The sequence below is a fragment of the Cherax quadricarinatus genome, chromosome 34 (genome assembly GCF_038502225.1).
Source record: "Cherax quadricarinatus isolate ZL_2023a chromosome 34, ASM3850222v1, whole genome shotgun sequence".
NCBI lineage: Eukaryota > Metazoa > Arthropoda > Malacostraca > Decapoda > Parastacidae > Cherax > Cherax quadricarinatus.
Window position 1 is genome coordinate 14,271,659 of NC_091325.1, and position 21,962 is coordinate 14,293,620.

At 42.7% G+C, this 21,962-nt stretch overlaps 1 protein-coding gene and 1 long non-coding RNA gene across 9 annotated transcripts in view; one reads left to right on the forward strand and one right to left on the reverse strand.

The window, feature by feature from the left end:
• LOC138853590 (uncharacterized) overlaps positions 1-21,962 on the forward strand; it is a 210,106-nt gene that overhangs the window by 126,908 nt on the left and 61,236 nt on the right. The window lies entirely within an intron of this gene.
• The window catches only part of LOC128693735 (deoxynucleoside triphosphate triphosphohydrolase SAMHD1), a 143,314-nt gene that overhangs the window by 86,393 nt on the left and 34,959 nt on the right, over positions 1-21,962 (reverse strand). For 6 of the 8 annotated variants that reach the window (XR_011392764.1, XM_070091181.1, XM_070091178.1 and 3 more), the window contains exon 2: positions 12,815-12,989. Coding sequence is in view for 7 of the 8 variants with exons in the window: in XM_070091181.1 (XP_069947282.1) it covers positions 12,815-12,960 (146 nt within the window). In the remaining variant the exon portion in view is untranslated. Of the gene's footprint in view, positions 1-12,814; positions 12,990-18,662; positions 18,721-20,438; positions 20,697-21,962 lie in introns of those variants that run through there. The other 2 variants (XM_070091180.1, XM_070091179.1) reach the window with 2 other exon arrangements.

The following is a 21,962-nucleotide window of genomic DNA, read 5'->3' on the forward strand; positions in this document are numbered from 1 at the left end:
GTGAACCCCATCCCTGGCATACATGTCATTTCGGCCATAGAAGTTGTCCCAGTTGTCAATGAATGGTACTGCATTATCCTTACAGTGTTTATCCAGCCAACAATTAATACCAATTGCTCTGGACAACCATTCATTACCAACACCTCTTCTTGGCAAAATGCCACATATAACAGGGCGCCCCCCCCCCCTTCTTCCTAATCATGTCTATAGCTGTCCTGAACTTTCTAACTAAATCCTCACTTCTACGCTTGCCTACATCATTGCCTCCAGCACTGAGGCAAATAATAGGATTGATCCCATTACCGTTCATGATGTTGTCAAGCCGGCTAACAATGTCCTCCATCCCAGCCCCAGGAAAGCATACCCTTTGTCTCCTACTCCTGTCCTTCAAGCAGAATGCCCTATCCATGTATCTAACCTGGCTATCCCCAACAACAACAATATTCTTACCTTCCTTGTTGTCGTTCGTCGTGACGATCCCAGTAGTAGACTCACATTCGTCGGGTAGCACCGAGAATGCGTTGGAGGTTTCCACGGGAGTTTCCACAGCAGTCTCTTTCTTCTTCATCGTTTCTGGCTTTCCATTCGTCTTCTTGATCGTCAACTTCGTCGTCCCCTGCTGTCCAACCACTGACCACGATCCCTTCTTGACCTGAGGACTCGAAACAGGAGGACTACTACGAATCCTCTTGTTTTCCTCGGTCAATCGCCGTATCTCCATCTTCGCTGCCCTCAATTCTTCCTTAAGTTGCTGGTAAAGTTGCTCGATGGAGGGCATCTTGGTTCAGTCCACGGGAGCAAACAAGACACTTCTTCACAGAGTTAAGTATAGGTCAGCACTCAAAGTACAGGTCACCACTCAAGAGCACACAAACAGGTCTTCACAGAGCTAAGTACACGTCACCACTGAGCTAAGTACACGTCACCACTGTTTAAAAACTGGCCCATTCAAATACTTATAACTTGTCTTTTTTACAGACTAAGAAATATGTTATTATTTTATTGTAAGCAAGTGGATATGTTATAAGAACATAAGAATGAAGGAACACTGCAGAAGGCCTACTGGCCCATACGAGGCAGGTCCTTATCAAAACGACCTCTACCCAAAGCTACCCAAGAAATAACTCCCGTACCCCATGACACCAATCAAACCCAGCCCCTCCCACTCATATATTTGTCCAGTCTCTTCTTAAAGCTACCCAAGGTCCTAGCCTCTATCACCCCACTGGGAAGACTGTTCCACGCATCTACAACTCTGTTAGAAAACAAGTACTTACCTATGTCCTTTCTAAATCTAAATTTATCCAACTTATATCCATTATTTCTGGTTCTTACCTGATTCGACACCCTCAGTACTTTATTAATATCTCCCTTGTTTATGCCTGTCATCCACTTATACACTTCAATGATATCTTCCCTCATTCTACGCCTCTCCAGAGAGTGGAGATTTAAGGCTTTAAGTCTATCTTCATACGGGAGGTTCCTTACACAGTAAATCATTTTAGTCATTCTTCTCTGTATGTTCTCTAATGAGTCTATGTCCATCCTGTAGTAAGGGGACCAAAACTGAGCAGCATAATCTAAATGAGGCCTTACTAGTGATGTATAGAGCTGTAAAATAACTTTTGGACTTCTGTTACTTATACTTCTTGAGATAAATCCAAGTAATCTGTTGGCCTTGTTGCACACACTAAGGCACTGCTGTCTTGGCTTTAGATTTCTGCTTACCATGACTCCCAAGTCTTTTTCACATTCTGTATGATCAAGCTCTACTTCACCTAGATTATAGCTTCGAGGGTTATTTTCATTACCAAGGGCAAGTACCCAGGGCCGGATTACCGCATAGGCAAACTAGGCATTTGCCTAGGGCCCCGCGCATTTGGGGGCCCCGCGGTCCAAGGGATTCAGGGGCTCATCCAAGACTGTGCACATGGTGCAAGTGCAAAGGGGTCCCTACCTAAAAAGTTCAAGTGTTTGGAGAGTAAAATTGATTTTTAAAAATTAATCAAAACAAAAATAAATAATGAAATAAAATAAAAATAAATAAACCTAACCATAGATGGCAACACTCAACACGCCTTTGTTTACATCAGAACAGCTGTGTTTTCCCGCTACTAACTGTGAAGGAGAACGTTCATTATCTGTTTTGAAAAGAGTGAAAAACCAGCTCCGTTCAACAATGAGCCAAGACAAATTGTGTAACCTAGCCTTGTTGACCAATGAGTCTGATCTAACAAGAAATATTGATTTTCAGAATATAATTGATGATTTTGCCAATATGAAATCCAGAAAAAAGTTTATTTAAGAAGTGCCTGCGAATATAAACAATTCTTTACTTTCTTGAGTTTATATGATTTGATAGTCTTATGCATGATGCAATGATAACAATAATGGTCAGTGATTTATAAAGGGAATAATAGTGCTGTAGTGGTTATGCTGAATATAATAGGAACATCATGTCACTACTTTAATAGCCTAATCTAGTAATACTATGCTGTCTTGAGTTTATTCTCTTTAAAATGCATGATTTAACAAGATAGTTATAATGGCTGTTGGTAAATGGTTTTGGTTGTCTTGATGTGCTTTCCCTATTAAATTTAATCTAAATAGCCAGAATGTATTTAATTAGACCTTAAACAGGCTCACACCGACCCCCCCACCCCCACCCCCAAGCTGGAATGGGTCGCTTCGCTTACCCGTAACTCAAAGGGGCCCCGCCAATCTGAATAGCCTAAGGCCCGGAGACTTCTTAATCCAGCCCTGCAAGTACCTTACACTTATCCACATTGAACTTCATTTGCCATTTTTCAGACCAAGACATTAATTTGTCCAAATTGTCCTGGAGTTCATTGATATCCTCCTCAGAGTGAATTATACGGCCTATCTTTGTATCATCAGCAAACTTACTCATGTCACTCGTAATCCCTTCATCAAGGTCATTAATGTAAATTATGAACAAGAGAGGGCCTAAAACTGATCCTTGTGGAATGCCACTAGTGACTAATCCCCATTCAGATTTCACTCCATTAATGGTAACTCTCTGCTTTCTATTGGTAAGCCATGCCTCAATCCATGCTAGAACTTTACCTCCTATACCATGAGCTGCCACTTTTCTTAAGAGTCTCTTGTGAGGTATTCTATCGAAGGCTTTACTAAAATCCAAATAAACAATATCATATTCCTTATCACTGTCAACTGCCTCAAATGTTCTATTGAAGAACGTCAGCAAGTTCGTCAGGCAGGAACGACCTCTTGTGAATCCATGCTGAGATTCATTTATCAAGTTATGCTCTTCAAGGTGACTTCTGATAATGTCAGCTATAACTGACTCTAATAACTTGCCCACTATAGATGTCAGGCTTATTGGACGGTAATTTGAAGGAGTGGGCTTATCCCCTGATTTGAATATAGGAACCACATTAGCCATCTTCCACAACTCTGGCACAACACCGGTAAGGATGGACGCATTGAATACACTCGTTAATGGCTGACTAAGCTCCATCTTGCATTCCTTAAGTACCCTGGAAAACAGCTCATCCAGTCCCGGGGACTTATTTTGCTTCAGTTTGTCTATCTGTTTAATAACCATGTCCCTTGTGACAGTAATATTAGTTAACTTAAATTCATCAGGAACTAAATAATTGTTAATTACTGGAATCTCATTTACATCTTCCTGTGTAAAAACTGACAAAAAATAGTCATTAAATAAGGAACACATTTCCAGTTCATTATCCGTCAGCTGTCCATTCCCAGAGGTCCTACTTTTTCCTTCACCTTCGTCCTATACACTTGAAAGAACCCCTTTGGATTAGTCTTTGATTCATTAGCAACTCTAATTTCATAGTCACGTTTAGCCTTTCTAATCCCCTTTTTTACTTCTCTTTTAAGCTGAACATATTGGTCAGTAAGGTTAACCTCTCCTCTTCTGATGCACCTATAAATTCCCCTTTTTTTCCCTAATAGATGCTTTAGCCTCCTGTTAACCCATTTGCGATCGTTATTATTAGACCTAATTTCTCTCTGGGGAATGTATATACTCTGGGCACGGTGTTACATTATTAAGAAAACAATCATAAAAGCAGATCCCTTCATAATCATAAGTATGATCATCGTCAATAAAATCATTAGCTAGATAACCCCAATCAAGATTAGACAGGTGTTTCCTAAGTCCATTATAATCGGCAGAACGAAAATCAGGGATTTTTACTGTATTATCATTATTCTTGCATTCCCAGTTAATGCTAAAAGTGATGGATTTGTTATCACTTGCGCCAAGCTCTTCAGTGATCTCCAGATTATTCACGAGTGTTTCCTTATTTGACAAGACTAGGTCTAGCAAATTATTACCCCTGGTAGGCTCTGTTATGCTCTGCTTCAGAAAACAGTCCTGAACTGTTTCCATAAAGTCACTGGACTCTAGATTACCTGTCAAAGAATTCCAGTCAATTTGACTAAAGTTAGAGTCCCCTACTATGACTATGTTATTGTGTCTAGAAGCCCTAACAATTTCGTCCCAAAGAATTCTCCCTCTATTGTGATCCAAGCCTGGAGGTCGGTATATTACACCTAGAATTAGTTTTTCTTGACCCTCTACGAACTCTACCCAAACAGATTCTGTTACTGCTCCATCTATTTTTATACCTGTTTTTATCCAACAATTAATATTTTCTCTAACATATAATGCAACTCCTCCCCCCCTTTCCCATTAGATCTATCCACATTGAACAACTTAAATCCCTGAATATTATACTCGGCAGTCATATCCCAACTCTTTAAATCACACCACGTTTCAGTTAATGCAATGATATCAAAGTTCCCAGCACATGCTACCAAACGTAGTTCATTAATTTTATTTCTTGCACTTCGACTGTTAGCATAAAATACCATCATATGTTTTTTCTTCTGCACATTTTTCCTATTGATCTTTGTTTTTACACAATTTCTGAAATTATCATTACCCAGAGTTACTCCATGACAGTTACTATTAAGATTCTTATTATCAGAGCATAAGTCAATGTATCCATAATCATTATTTATCATTTCTAAACCCATACCTCTAACTAATCCTAGTTTAAAGTCCTAACAACCCCCTCAACTGAGTTAGCAAGAAAACCCACACCTGCCCTGGATAAGTGAACCCCATCCCTGGCATACATGTCATTTCGGCCATATAAGTTGTCCCAGTTGTCAATGAACAGTACTGCATTATCCTTACAGTGTTTATCCAGCCAACAATTAATACCAATTGCTCTGGATAACTATTCATTACCAACACCTTTTCTTGGCAAAATGCCACATATAACAGGGTGCCCCCCCCTTCTTCCTAATTATGTCTATAGCTGTCCTGAACTTTCTAACTAAATCCTCACTTCTACGCTTGCCTACATCATTGCCTCCAGCACTGAGGCAAATAATAGGATTGATCCCATTACCGTTCATGATGTTGTCAAGCCGGCTAACAATGTCCTCCATCCCAACCCCAGGAAAGCAAACCCTCTGTCTCCTACTCCTGTCCTTCAAGCAGAATGCCCTATCCATGTATCTAACCTGGCTATCCCCAACAACAACAATATTCTTACCTTCCTTGTTGTCGTTCGTCGTGACGATCCCAGTAGTCGACTCACATTCGTCGGGTAGCACCGAGAATGCGTTGGAGGTTTCCACAAGAGTTTCTACAGCAGTCTCTTTCTTCTTCATCGTTTCTGGCTTTCCATTCGTCTTCTTCATCGTCAACTTCGTCCCCTGCTGTCCAGCCACTGACCACGATCCCTTCTTGACCTGAGGACTAGAAACAGGAGGACTACTACGAATCCTCTTGTTCTCCTCAGTCAATCGCCGTATCTCCATCTTCGCTACCCTCAATTCTTCCTTAAGCTGCTGGTAAAGTTGCTCGATGGAAGGCATCTTGGTTCAGTCCACGGAAGCACACAAGACACTTCTTCATAGTTAAGTACAGGTCACCACTCAAGATATTAACATGTTAGAGAGGACAAATTCAGTTACACACATTTAGCATGATCTTGCTTTATGTTAATTCATATGGAATTACAGTGGTCCCTCAATAATTGTCCATAATCCGTTCCTGGAAGTGGGACTATTAGCGTAATGGACGATTTTCGAATCAATTTTCCCCATAAGAAATAATGTAAATCCAATTAATTTGTTCCAGACACCTAGAAGTATCAACAAAAAAATTTTTTTATACCTAAAAGATAGATTTACATGCACAAAAGAATGAACATTCAACATGACAGTTACCTTTATTGAAGGCTGTTGTTGATGAATGGAAGACAGGGAGGAGGAGAGAGGGAAGAGAGGTTATTTGGAAGGGGAATCCCCCTCCATAAGGACTCTAGGGCACTAATAAAATGTATAAATGAACATTGGTAATAGGGGTAGTTGATGAGTGGAAAGGTCTGCCTAGTATGGTGATCGAAGCTAAAACATTGGGTAGTTTCAAATTTAGGTTGGATAAATACACGAGTGAGAGGGGTTGGATTTGAGTCGGACTTGCACCTGAGCTTATTGCTTGGGTAGCATTTGTTCTGTTAGTGGGTTGGATTTGTGAAGGACGAGCCTAGTATGGGCCAACAGGCTTATTGCAGTGTTCCTCCTTTCCAATGTTCTAAAAGCTATGGCTTGGGTAGTTTCAAATTTAGGTTGGATAAATACACGAGTGAGAGGGGTTGGATTTGAGTCGGACTTGCACCTGAGCTTATTGCTTGGGTAGCATTTGTTCTGTTAGTGGGTTGGATTTGTGAAGGAACGGCCTAGTATGGGCCAGCAGGCCTGTTCCTACTTTCTTAAGTTCTTATTTAACGTCACACTTACCAGTAGGGTGATCGAGGCTAGGACCTTGGGTAGCTTTAAGAAGAGATTGGACAAATATACGAGTTGGAGGAGCTGAGTTTGATTTGTGTCATTGGGTACGGGAGTAAATTCTTGGGTAGTTTTGAGTGGAGGTCATTTTGATAAGGACCTGCCTTGTATGGGCCAGTAGACCTGCAGTGTTCTTCCATTGTTATGTTCTTATTGGCTATTTGTTTGTGTGAGGGAGGGATGGCAAGTTTATTATTGTAATAAAGTTGGTAGAATTACCGACAATATGTAAAGTAAATGGACACTAAGTGCAACTAATGTGACATTTTATGTGGCAACGTTTCGCTCTCCAGGAGCTTGATAAAGCTCCTGGAGAGCGAAACGTTGCCACATAAAATGTCACATTAGTTGCACTTGTCCTTTTACTTTACAAGTTTATTGTTGGAGGATATGACACTAATATCAACTCTATGGCTTATTTATCTATCACAATTCAACTAATATGACATAATAAACAATATTAATAACATAGAAACATGGAATATACTCTAGAATGAATAAAATAAGTCATTACGTATGTCACGAGAGGTGTTTTGTTGTGTTGGGTATATAAGGGCCACTGAGTGTAAGCCGTCCATAATGTGTGGAAAAAGACACTTATGTACAGTTCAGGACATTTATTAAAGGAAACGTTTTGCCACGAGTGGCTTCTTCAGTCCTAATAATAAGCTCTGATAACTCTATCCACTCATTTGGGACTTGGACTCCCCAACACCCTAGCATTTACTTCTTTTACAACCCCATCTATAAATATATTAAACAACCATGGTGACATTACACATCCCTGTCTAAGACCTACTTTTACCAGGAAGTAATCTCCCTCTCCTCAACACACCTTAACCTTAGCCTCACTATCTTCATAAAAACTCTTTACAGCATTTAGTAACTTACTACCTATTCCATATACTTGCAACATCTGCCACATTACTCCCCTGTCCACTCTATCATATGACTTTTCTAAATCCATAAATGCAATGAAAACCTCCCTACCTTTATCTAAATACTGGTCACATATGCTTCACTTGATCTACACATCCCCTACCCACTCTAAAGCCTCCCTGCTCATTCGCAATCCTACTCTCTGTCTTACCTCTAATTCTTTCAATAAACTTATTCCCCTATAATTTTTACAATCTCTTTTGTCACCCTTCCCTTTATGTAAAGGAACTATACGTGCTTTCTGCCAATCCCTAGGTACCTGGAGTTTACCTGGAGAGAGTTCCGGGTGTCAACGCCCCCGCGGCCCGGTCTGTGACCAGGCCTCCTGGTGGATCAGAGCCTGATCAACCAGGCTGTTGCTGCTGGCTGCACGCAAACCAATGTACGAGCCACAGCCCGGCTGGTCAGGAACTGACTTTAGGTGCTTGTCCAGTGCCAGCTTGAAGACTGCCAGGGGTCTGTTGGTAATCCCCCTTATGTATGCTGGGAGGCAGTTGAACAGTCTCGGGGCCCCTGACACTTACTGTATGGTCTCTTAACGTGCTAGTGACACCCCTGCTTTTCATTGGGGGGATGGTGCATCGTCTGCCAAGTCTTTTGCTTTCGTAGTGAGTGATTTTCGTGTGCAAGTTCGGTACTAGTCCCTCTAGGATTTTTCAGGTGTATATAATCATGTATCTCTCCCGCCTCCGTTCCAGGGAATACAGTTTTAGGAACCTCAAGCGCTCCCAGTAATTGAAGTGTTTTATCTCCGTTATGCGCGCCGTGAAGGTTCTCTGTACATTTTCTAGGTCGGCAATTTCACCTGCCTTGAAAGGTGCTGTTAGTGTGCAGCAATATTCCAGCCTAGATAGAACAAGTGACCTGAAGAGTGTCATCATGGGCTTGGCCTCCCTAGTTTTGAAGGTTCTCATTATCCATCCTGTCATTTTTCTAGCAGATGCGATTGATACAATGTTATGGTCCTTGAAGGTGAGATCCTCCGACATGATCACTCCCAGGTCTTTGACGTTGGTGTTTCGCTCTATTTTGTGGCCAGAATTTGTTTTGTACTCTGATGAAGATTTAATTTCCTCATGTTTACCATATCTGAGTAATTGAAATTTCTCATCATTGAACTTCATATTGTTTTCTGCAGCTTCAGTATACTCCAGTGCTGTATGACCCTAGTGGCTTTTGTACTTGGTTTTTGATTATAATAATCTCGTACTTTGAAAGCAGAGTACCTGGAGTTTACCTGGAGAGAGTTTCGGGGGTCAACGCCCCCGCGGCCCGGTCTGTGACCAGGCCTCCTGGTGGATCAGCGCCTGATCAACCAGGCTGTTGCTGCTGGCTGCATGCAAACCAACGTACGAGCCACAGCCCGGCTGATCAGGAACTGACTTTAGGTGCTTGTCCAGTGCCAGCTTGAAGACTGCCAGGGGTCTGTTGGTAATCCCCCTTATGTGTGCTGGGAGGCAGTTGAACAGTCTCGGGCCCCTGACACTTATTGTATGGTCTCTTAACGTGCTAGTGACACCCCTGCTTTTCATTGGGGGGATGGTGCATCGTCTGCCAAGTCTTTTGCTTTCGTAGTGAACGATTTTCGTGTGCAAGTTCGGTACTAGTCCCTCTAGGATTTTCCAGGTGTATATAATCATGTATCTCTCCCTCCTGCGTTCCAGGGGATACAGGTTTAGAAACCTCAAGCGCTCCCAGTAATTGAGGTGTTTTATCTCCGTTATGCGCGCCGTGAAAGTTCTCTGTACATTTTCTAGGTCGGCAATTTCACCTGCCTTGAAAGGTGCTGTTAGAGTGCAGCAATATTCCAGCCTAGATAGAACAAGTGACTTGAAGAGTGTCATCATGGGCTTGGCCTCCCTAGTTTTGAAGGTTCTCATTATCCATCCTGTCATTTTTCTAGCAGATGCGATTGATACAATGTTATGGTCCTTGAAGGTGAGATCCTCCGACATAATCACTCCCAGGTCTTTGACGTTGGTGCTTCGCTCTATTTTGTGGCCAGAATTTGTTTTGTACTCTGATGAAGATTTAATTTCCTCATGTTTACCATATCTGAGTAATTGAAATTTCTCATCGTTGAACTTCATATTGTTTTCTGCAGCCCACTGAAAGATTTGGTTGATGTCCGCCTGGAGCCTTGCAGTGTCTGCAATGGAAGACACTGTCATGCAGATTCGGGTGTCATCTGCAAAGGAAGACACGGTGCTGTGGCTGACATCCTTGTCTATGTCGGATATGAGGATGAGGAACAAGATGGGAGCTAGTACTGTGCCTTGTGGAACAGAGCTTTTCACCGTAGCTGCCTCGGACTTTACTCTGTTGACGACTACTCTCTGTGTTCTGTTAGTGAGGAAATTATAGATCCATCGACCGACTTTTCCTGTTATTCCTTTAGCGCGCATTTTGTGCGCTATTACGCCATGGTCACACTTGTCGAAGGCTTTTGCAAAGTCTGTATATATTACATCTGCATTCTTTTTGTCTTCTAGTGCATTTAGGACCTTGTCGTAGTGATCCAGTAGTTGAGACAGACAGGAGCGACCTGTTCTAAACCCATGTTGCCCTGGGTTGTGTAACTGATGGGTTTCTAGATGGGTGGTGATCTTGCTTCTTAGGACCCTTTCAAAGATTTTTATGATATGGGATGTTAGTGCTATTGGTCTGTAGTTCTTTGCTGTTGCTTTACTGCCCCCTTTGTGGAGTGGGGCTATGTCTGTTGTTTTTAGTAACTGAGGGACGACCCCCGTGTCCATGCTCCCTCTCCATAGGATGGAAAAGGCTCGTGATAGGGGCTTCTTGCAGTTCTTGATGAACACAGAGTTCCATGAGTCTGGCCCTGGGGCAGAGTGCTTGGGCATGTCATTTATCGCCTTTTCGAAGTCATTTGGCGTCAGGATAACATCGGATAGGCTTGTGTTAATCAAATTTTGTGGCTCTCTCGTAAAAAATTCGTTTTGATCTTCGACTCTCAGTCTGGTTAGCGGCTTGCTAAAAACTGAGTCATATTGGGACTTGAGTAGCTCACTCATTTCCTTGCTGTCATCTGTGTAGGACCCATCTTGTTTAAGTAGGGGCCCAATACTGGACGTTGTTCTCGATTTTGATTTGGCATAGGAGAAGAAATACTTTGGGTTTCTTTCGATTTCATTTATGGCTTTTAGTTCTTCCCGCGATTCCTGACTCCTAAAGGATTCTTTTAGCTTAAGTTCGATGCTTGCTATTTCTCTGACCAGTGTCTCCCTGCGCATTTCAGATATATTGACCATCAGATATAATCGACCATCATAAAAAAATAGAACAGTAGTAAGCAAGGCTACTCTAAAGGGGAAAACCATTTGCTTTTTTAATGCACCAGCCAAAGAACAAAATTTGAAGGGTTAGGACTAAACACAATGAGCTTAACTCTACTCCTGTAATTAGAATTAGATACAAAATGGTAATCACAGTACATTGAAAAAAGTAGCCAAAAATGAAGTAAAACACTTTGGATGTTCACTGTTTGTTAAGCATAATTGTGTTACAAAATACTGTATGAGCTCAGAACTTGATAGTACTGGAAGAGAAAGTTGCAGAACCTGACTAAGTCATAAAAGCAACAGCTGAGAATATTTCAAGGATAAAACCATAAACTAATAGATTTTGTGAGCAATTTCAAAATTATTTTACGGAACCTTACTCCACCATACTACCTCACATTTGTATTAAGTTTAAATAAGAATGTAAAACAGTTAACCACTACTTTTTGTCTAGTTTTAAGTATAGTTACCATGTACCTATTATCTTGTCTAGTTTTAATTAGTTACTATTTATTAGGATTAGTCTGCCCAAAATGCCCTGGCATCATAATGGCTATCTTTGTACTTAGCAAATCTAAACTGTAATTCTACATTGTAACCTTTACAAAGAAATAAATTTTATCTTATCTTATCACAGATAAAGAGAAAGAAATTCATTAATCCACTACAAGGTTTTTGTCTAATATAGAAGTGGGTGTGAATGACCAAATCTAAGTTGGGAAAAAATAAAACTTGCACCTGCCTGGACCATTACATTGTAATATGGAATACATGAAGAACTTTAGTATTGTAAAAGGCTCAAATAAATTCCCAGAAAGTATATCTGGAAAGGGTTTCAGGGGTCATCACTCCCACAGCCCAGTCTGAGACTGGGCCACATGGTGAATCAGGGTCTGATCAACCAGTATAATACAGTACTGTACTATCAATACCTCTATTGCAACTAGCTAAATCTGAAGGAAGAATGATGGAATATCACCTAGTGGGGAAATGCTATGTGGATGACAAGACTGAAATACGGAATTAATGTAACCTACAAAAGGCCATCTGCAGAATTGGGCGCAAATACTGTACATGTAGAAAAAGAAAGTGGAATATGACCATGTGAATGACACTTAAGTATGTAACAGCATGGATTTCATACCAACTAAAACATAAAGAGGGTCCAAGATTTGCAGTTAGGCTACTCTACAACTGGAAACAGGTGTAGAGAACTGACAACCTAGAAGTGAGGAGCAGCTGATGCCATGGTCACAATGTTTAAGATACTCCGTGTTATTAACATGGATGTAGAAATTAAAAGGAGTAGGGCTAGAAACAAAACACACATAGAAGCTTAAAAACTAAAAATAGTTAAAGATGTAAGAAGACTTTTTCAGAGTGAGTGTTGTAAGCAAGTGAAATGCACCAGGGGATGAGCTAGAGGTTAATTCCGTACAGGGGTTCCAGTGTAAATATAAGTCAATGAGTCACGAAATCGCAAACAAACCATACCACGGGTGGTTTTTTTTTAAGTCAATGAGGCTTTGGAGACAGCTAAAAACTAGAACTCAATCCCTATAAACACATGCAGGCAAGTAAAGTACAAGGACAGTACTCAACATGACATAGTATGTTTTTTTTTTTTTTTACAGTACTCGACTCTAGAATGTAAATGCAGCACTAACATGCCTCTACCACCTCATCATGCACATTACCTGAGTCGCTGAAACTGTGGAGTGTCAATTATCTGGACACACAAAGGATGTATGGAGATTGAACCATGGATAGCATCATTGAACATCTTTCCCTCCACCTCCACATAACTCCTTTCACACATACATTTTGCACCGTCTGTCTCCATCTTTTATCTGGGATCTGCTGCTGTCCTGCCTACAAAAAATTCAGATGTTACTTTGTAAGAGAAATGAAAATACATACTGTAATTATAAAATTAGGACTACACACGAATGAATCACTGTCAAAACTGATACAGAACTGAACCCTACAAAATGCCTAACAGAAACTCATTATTCCAGCATTAAACTTAGTATAGTGCTTGTCTACTTTAATTTCAACATTATTTTATTCATGGGGAGCACCAAACCAGAAGTGGTCATACAGTGCCTGGAAAAATGGAAGGTATTCAGATTTGATCCAAGTAAGGGAATGGAAGGGAAGGTCCAATACAGTACGGCCCTACTTACATGGCTGGTTAGGTTCCAGGCTATCGCCAGAAAGCAGAACGCCATTTTTTCCCACTTAGTTTAATATGTTTATTATGCACCCCATACCCATCCTGTGGGTATGGGGTGCATAATAAACATATTAAACAGAGGTACATAATGGGTCCAGGGACTGGGCCCCAAAGTTTTGATAGCTGAGCAAGGCAGAAAGGTAATGAACTCCAGGTAGATCTGGTCACAGTCATAAGTTACAAAGGTATTTACAGATTACAGAGGTACATAATGGGTCCAGGGACTGGGCCCCAAAGTTTTGACAGATGAACTTGGTACAAAGGTAATGAATCCTGTAAGTAAGTTTACTTAAGTTTATACATGGCTACAGTTGTGAACAAATTATGTATAGAGTAATGAGCAATTCACGCGTCCACACCCGGCCACAACTGTAATGAGTTTATTGGTGCAAATATTAATTGTTGGGACAGACACACACGCAGACACACATGCAGACACACACACACACAGACAGACACACACACACAGACACACACACACACACAGACACACACACACAGACACACACACACAGACACACACACACAGACACACACACACAGACACACACACACAGACACACACACACAGACACACACACACAGACACACACACACAGACACACACACACAGACACACACACACAGACACACACACAGACACACACACACAGACACACACACACAGACACACACACACAGACACACACACACAGACACACACACACAGACACACACACACAGACACACACACACAGACACACACACACACACACACACACACAGACACACACACAGACACACACACACAGACACACACACACAGACACACACACACAGACACACACACACAGACACACACACACAGACACACACACACAGACACACACACACAGACACACACACACAGACACACACACACAGACACACACACACACAGACACACACACACACACACACACACACACACACACACACACACACACACACACAACTTCCTATAGAAGTCTCTCAACCAGGTCAACCCCAGTGCAACCAAACACTCTAAACCAAAACACCCATGCCACATCCAATGCCCCCACCCACTGCATTACAAACTCCACCCCCACAGCAACCACCCATAGTTCCTTATCAGGTCTCCCACTTCCCCAACCCCAATACACCTCCCAGACCACAATCTTAGAAAAGAAGTTGAAGGTGTGGTATACAAATGCAGATGGAATAACAAATAAGTATGAGGAGTGGCACAAAAGAATCAAGAAGACATCCCCAGACATAATAGCACTCACAGAAACAAAACTCACCAGAATAATAAGAGATTCAATCTTTCCATCCGGATATCAAATCCTCAGGAAAGACAGAGGGAGGAGAGGGGGAGGAGGAGTTGCACTGCTCATTAAAAACCAGTGGGGGTTTGAGAAAATGGAAGGAATGGATGGCACGGGCAAAAGGGACTACTTAGTAGGAACAATCCAGTCTGAGGGACATAAGGTGATAATTGCAGTAATGTACAACCCACCACAGAACTGCAGGAGGCCAAGAGAAGAATACGATGAGAGCAACAGAGCAATGGTCGACACACTAGCCAAGGTGGCCAGGAGAGCACACATGGGGGGAGCAAAGTTACTAGTTATGGGTGATTTCAATCACAAGGAGATTGGGAAAACCTGGAGCCCCATGGGGGTCCCGAAACATGGAGAGCCAAGATGATGGATGTGGTACTGGAAAACCTCATGCATCAACATGTTAGAGACACTACCAGAGAGAGAGGAGAGGATGAACCAGCAAGACTGGACCTTGTATTCACCTTGAGTAGTTCTGACATCGAGGATATCATGTATGAAAGGCCCCTGGGAGCTAGTGATCATGTGGTTCTGTGCTTCGACTACATAGTTGAGCTCCAAGTGGAGAGAGCAGCAGGAATAGGGTGGGAAAAACCAAACTACAAAAGGGGGAACTACTCAGGCTTGAGGAACTTCTTTCAAGACATTCAGTGGGAGAGGGAACTGACAGGAAAACCAGTACAAGAAATGATGGACTATGTGGCAACAAAATGCAAGGAGGCAGAGGAGAGGTTTGTTCCCAAGGGAAATAGAAATAATGGGAAGAACAGAATGAGTCCTTGGTTCACCCAAAGGTGTAGGGAGGCAAAAACTAGGTGTACTAGAGAATGGAAAAGGTACAGAAGACAGAACTCAGGAAAATAAAGAGATTAGCTGAAGAGCCAGAAACGAATATGCACAGATAAGAAGGGAGGCTCAGCGGCAATACGAAAATGACATAGCATCGAAAGTCGAGACTGACCCGAAGCTGTTGTACAGCCACATCAGGAGGAAAACAACAGTCAAGGACCAGGTAATCAGACTGAGGAAGGGTGATGGGGAATTCACAAGAAACGACCGGGAGGTATGTCAGGAGCTCAACACAAGATTTAAAGAAGTATTTACAGTGGAAACCAGTAGGACTCCAGGAAATCAGAGCAGGGGGGTGCACCAGCAAGTGCTGGATGAGGTACATATAACCAAGGAGGAGGTGAAGAAGCTGCTATGCGAACTTGACACATCAAAGGCGGTGGGACCAGACAACATCTCTCCGTGGGTCCTTAAAGAGGGAGCAGAGACATTGTGTGTACCATTAACGAAGATCTTCAACACATCATTTGTAACTGGGCAACTCCCCGAGGTATGGAAGATGGCAAATGTAGTCCCAATTTTTAAAAAGGGAGACAGACATGAGGCACTAAACTACAGACCTGTATCACTAACGTGTATAGTATGCAAGGTCATGGAGAAAATCCTGTGTCACAAACCTATTAGAGTTTTATGACAAGGTGACAGAAGTAAGACGAGAGAGAGGGGTGGATCGACTGTATTTTTTTGGACTGCAAGAAGGCCTTCGACACAGTTCCTCACAAGAGGTTACTGCAAAAGCTAGAGGATCAGGCACACATAAGAGGAAAGGCACTGCAATGGATAACAGAATACCTTACAGGGAGGCAACAACGAGTCATGGTACGTGATGAGGTGTCAAAGTGGGTGCCTGTGACAAGTGGGGTTCCACAGGGGTCAGTCCTAGGACCTGTGCTGTTCTTGGTATATGTGAATGACAAAACGGAAGGGATAGACTCAGAAGTGTCCTTGTTTGCGGATGATGTGAAGTTAATGAGAAGAATCAAATCGGATGAGGATCAGGCAGGACTACAAAGAGACCTGGACAGGCTACAAGCCTGGTCCAGCAACTGGCTCCTTGAGTTTAACCCCGCCAAATGCAAAGTCATGAAGATTGGGGAAGGGCAAAGAAGACCGCAGACACAATATAGTTTAGATGGCCAAAGTCTGCAAACCTCACTCAAGGAAAAAGATCTGGGGGTGAGTATAACACCGAGCATATCTCCTGAGGCGCACATCAATCAGATAACTGCTGCAGCATACGGGCGCTTGGCAAACCTACGGATAGCGTTCCGATACCTCAGTAAGGAGTCGCTCAAGACTCTGTATACCATTTACGTCAGGCCCATACTGGAGTATGCAGCACCAGTTTGGAATCCACACCTAGTCAAGCACATCAAGAAATTAGAGAAAGTGCAAAGGTTTGCAACAAGACTAGTCCCAGAGCTACGGGGATTGTCCTACGAAGAAAGGTTGAGGGAAATCGGCCTGACGACACTAGAGGCCAGGAGGGTCAGGGGAGACATGATAACGACATATAAAATACTGCGCGGAATAGACGAAGTGGACAAAGACGGGATGTTCCAGAGATGGGACACAGACACAAGAGGTCACAATTGGAAGTTGAAGAATCAGATGAATCAAAGGGATGTTAGGAAGTATTTCTTCAGTCATAGAGTAGTCAAGCCGTGGAATAGCCTAGAAAGTGAAGTAGTGGAGGCGGGAACCATACATAGTTTTAAGGCGAGGTATGATAAAGCTCATGGAGCAGGGAGAGAGAGGACCTAGTAGCAATCAGTGAAGAGGCAGGGCTAGGAGCTATGACTCGACCCCTGCAACCACAAATAGGTGAGTACAAATAGGTCAGTACACACAGAGTCTGGGGAGCACAAGGTGGTCATTGCAGTGATGTATAATCCACCACAGAACTGCAGGAGGCCAAGAGAGGAATATGAAGAGAGCAACAGAGCAATGGTGGACACACTTGCTGAGGTGGCAAGAAGGGCTCACTCCAGCAGAGCAAAGTTGCTGGTTATGGGGGATTTCAACCACAGGGAGATTGACTGGGAAAGCCTGGAACCACATGGGGGTCCCGAACATGGAGAGCCAAGGTGTTGGATGTGGTGCTGGAAAACCTCATGCACCAACATGTTAAGGACACTACCAGAGTGAGAGGGGAGGATGAACCAGCAAGACTGGACCTTGTGTTCACCCTGGGCAGTTCAGACGTTGAGGACATCACATATGAGAGTCCCCTAGGAGCTAGTGACCACATGGTTCTGTGCTTTGAATACGTACATAGTAGAGTTGGAGAGAGTAACAGGAATTGAATGGGAAAAGCCTGACTATAAAAGAGGGGACTACATAGGGTTGAGGAACTTCCTGCAGGAGGTTCCGTGGGACAGAGAACTGGCAGGAAATGAAATGATGGAATATGTAACAACAAAATGCAAGGAGGCAGTGGAAAGGTTTATTCCCAAGGGCAACAGAAACAATGGAAAGACCAGAACGAGCCCCTGGTTTACCCGACGGTGTAAGGAGGCAAAAACAAAGTGCAATAGAGAATGGAAAAAGTACACAAGGCAGAGAACACATGAAAATAGGGAGATCAGTCGCAGAGCCAGGAACGAGTATGCACAGGTAAGGAGGGAGGCCCAGCGACAGTATGAAAATAACATAGCATCGAAAATCAAGACTGACCCGAAACTGTTGTATAGCCACATCAGGAGGAAGACAACAGTCAAAGACCAGGTGATCAGACTGAGGACAGAAGGTGGAGAACTCGCAAGAAATGATCAGGAGGTATGTGAGGAGCTAAACAGGAGATTTAAGGAAGTTTTTACAGTAGAGACAGGAAGGGCTCTGGGAGGACAGCACAGAAGGGAACATCAAGAGGGAATATACCAACAAGTGTTGGATGACATACGAACAGCCGAGGAGGAAGTGCAGAAGCTGCTAAGTGACCTTGATACCTCAAAGGCGATGGGACCGGAAACATCTCCCCATGGGTCCTTAGAGAAGGAGCAGAGATGCTGTGTGTACCCCTAACCACAAGCTTCAACACATCCCTTGAAACTGGGCAACTACATGAGAAATGGAAGACAGCAAATGTAGTCCCCATATTTAAGAAAGGAAACAGAAATGAGGCACTAAACTACAGACCTGTGTCTCTGTGTGCAAAGTCATGGAGAAGATCATCAGAAGGAGAGTGGTGGAACACCTGGAACGGAACAAGATTATAAATGAAAACCAGCATGGGTTCATGGAAGGCAAATCCTGTGTCACAAACCTTCTGGAGTTTTATGATAAGGTAACAGAAGTAAGACACGAGAGAGAGGGGTGGGTTGATTACGTTTTCCTAGACTGCAGGAAGGCCTTTGACACAGTTCCCCACAAGAAATTAGTGCAGAAGCTGGAGGATCAGGCACATATAACAGGGAGGGCACTGCAATGGATCAGGGAATACCTGACAGGGAGGCAACGAGTCATGGTACATGAAGAGGTTTCACAATGGGTGCCTGTGACGAGCGGGGTCCCACAGGAGTCAGTTCTAGGACCAGTGCTATTTTTGATATATGCGAACGACACGATGGAAGGAATAGACTCTGAAGTGTCCCTATTCGCAGATGATGTGAAGTTGATGAGAAGAATTAAATCGGATGAGGATGAGGCAGAACTGCAAAGAGACCTGGACAGGCTGGACATGTGGTCCAGAAACTGGCTTCTCGAATTCAACCCTGCCAAAAGCATAGTCATGAAGATTGGGGAGGGGCAAAGAAGACTGCAGACAGAGTATAGGCTAGGTGGACAAAGACTACAGACCTCACTTAGGGAGAAAGACCTTGGGGTGACCATAACACCGAGCACATCACCGGAGGCACACATCAACCAAATAACTGCTGCAGCATACGGGCGCCTGGCAAACCTGAGAATAGTGTTCCGATACCTTAATAAGGAATCGTTCAAGACACTGTACACTGTGTATGTTAGGCCCATACTGGAGTATGCAGCACCAGTCTGGAACCCACACCTGGTCAAGCACGTCAAGAAGTTAGAGAAAGTACAAAGGTTTGCAACAAGGCTAGTCCCAGAGCTCAGGGGAATGTCGTACGAGGAAAAGTTGAGGGAAATCGGACTGACGACACTGGAGGACAGAAGGGCAGACATGATAATGACATACAAGATACTGCGGGGAATAGACAAGGTGGTCAGAGATAGGATGTTCCAGAGAGGGGACACAGGGACAAGGGGTCACAACTGGAAGCTGAAGACTCAGACGAGTCACAAGGACGTTAGGAAGTATTTCTTCAGTCATAGAGTCGTCAGGAAGTGGAATAGCCAGGCAAGTGAAGTAGTGGAGGCAGGAACCATACATAGTTTTAAGAAGAGGTATGACAAAGCTCAGGGAGAGGACCCAGTAGCGATCAGTGAAGAGGCGGGGCCAGGAGCCGAGTCTCGACCCCTGCAACCACAATTAGGTGAGTACAATTAGGTGAGTACACACACCTACTACCTGACAAGCCAAGATTGTAATCTACCCCCTCTTTGAAAGCGTACAGCTTAGCCAGTTTATCATTTCTATCCTGCATCCGAAGACCAATGTGAGATGGAATCCACAATATGTGCACTCTGACTCCACTGTCCACAATTTTCCACTTATACATGCATATAAATGTATACGTTTACACTAACATATATTAAATTAGCATTATTATTATGGGGAGGGCTAAGCCCGTAGGGATTAGACAGCGCCTGTGGGTGGGTGGGAGGGTGGAATGGTTTTTATTCAGATTCAATTCAGGAAACTGGCGCACAGATCCAATTCCCTATATCAAGAGCCCCTCACCAACATCCAAGAATCTCCCTTGAGGGGTAAGTTAGCAATAGAAGTAGGCATTTAAACAAAAACGTAAAATACACACACAATACACTCATTACTTGCCTTAAAATATCTGTAGTCTTCATGTAGGGTGAGAGATGAGTAGTGTTTATTGTGTTAGGCGTGTTAGGTAGGTGCCACCCCACCCACATGTAATATGCTACGACATTTAAAGCACACCAGAGCGATAAAATGCATATACAGCACACTTATTACTTAAAATATTTGTAGTCTTAATGTAGGGTGAGATGTGAGTAAACGAGATGCAACGAATAAACGAAAGAGAAAACGGGTAAATGAAAGAGAACAGAGACAGAGTATGTAAACAAGCAGACGGACGCGTCTGGGTATGGTTCATACACGTTCATTTCCACGTTTGTGATGCTTATACCATAATATAAAGACCTTACATTGTGTACAAGTTAAGTAAGTTGGTTCCACTTTGGTACAGTAGAATAAATAAAGAGCAACACATCCATTAGTAAGTTTATTCAGGTATACACAAATAGTTACACAGATTATCATACATAGCAGCATATGTAGAGAACCTGGGATAACCCAAAAAAGTCAGTCACTTATTTCCATTGGGGTCCTTTTAATACTTTATTATTATACTATATAAAGGAGGTAATATCTTATTATTATACCATAAAGGATATATACTAGGGGTAAGGTAAAATGAGTTATTTATATTTACATGTGTGTTTGCTAAAAAAAAAAAAAAAATTCTCCTCCCTTTCTGTCCCTATTCATTAGGCACCTTTTGGCTCTCATCTTGAATTGGCTCGTGCTATGACTGGTTTTGACATGTGCAGGCAGTCTGTTCCATTCCTTTATTGTTGTACAGTAAAAGGTGTTTGAAGCCTGGCTACTGACTGTGGGTACTACAAAGTTGTGCTCTCCCCATAGTACTATGATTGCTCTGGTTCTCAGCCTTGACAAAATTGGCAGCAAGATATTCTGGACACTGTGAGCAATTTTATAAACTTAATTTAACTTTAGTTGTTTTACTCTGTCTTCAACATTCAGCGTATCTAATTATTGTATGTCATCCTGGTCTATACACTCTCTTGGACCCAGGTCCAAGATGAACCTTACCAATTTGTTCTGTGTGATTTGTAGTCTATCAGTTTTTTGTCAAGGCAGAGTACCATGAAGAGCAAGTGTAGTCCATATGACATTGTATAAGGGCTAGACATAGGGTCCTGCGAGCCTCGGTAGGTAGACACTGCGTCTGTAGAGTAACTTCAGTTCGTCATTCACTTTCTTTACTAAACTCTTCCCTATCATTTCTCCCGAAATGCATGGGTCAAAGGGGATTCCTAGATATTTTACCGAAGAAACTAAAGTGATGGGGTCCCCATTACACCAGCCATTAAAATTATTTACCCTTCTCAGTTTGTTTCGTGCCAAAAAAATATGGCTTCCGTTTTCCCGAGGTGTAACGACAGTGTGTAGTCTACTAACCATTTGCTGCAGGACTCCAGTTCCGGTGTTATTACATGAGCTATATCTTGTGGCTCTTTACCTGACACTAACAGAGCACTGCCTGGTGGCTCTGGTGGTTAACGCTCTCGCTTCAC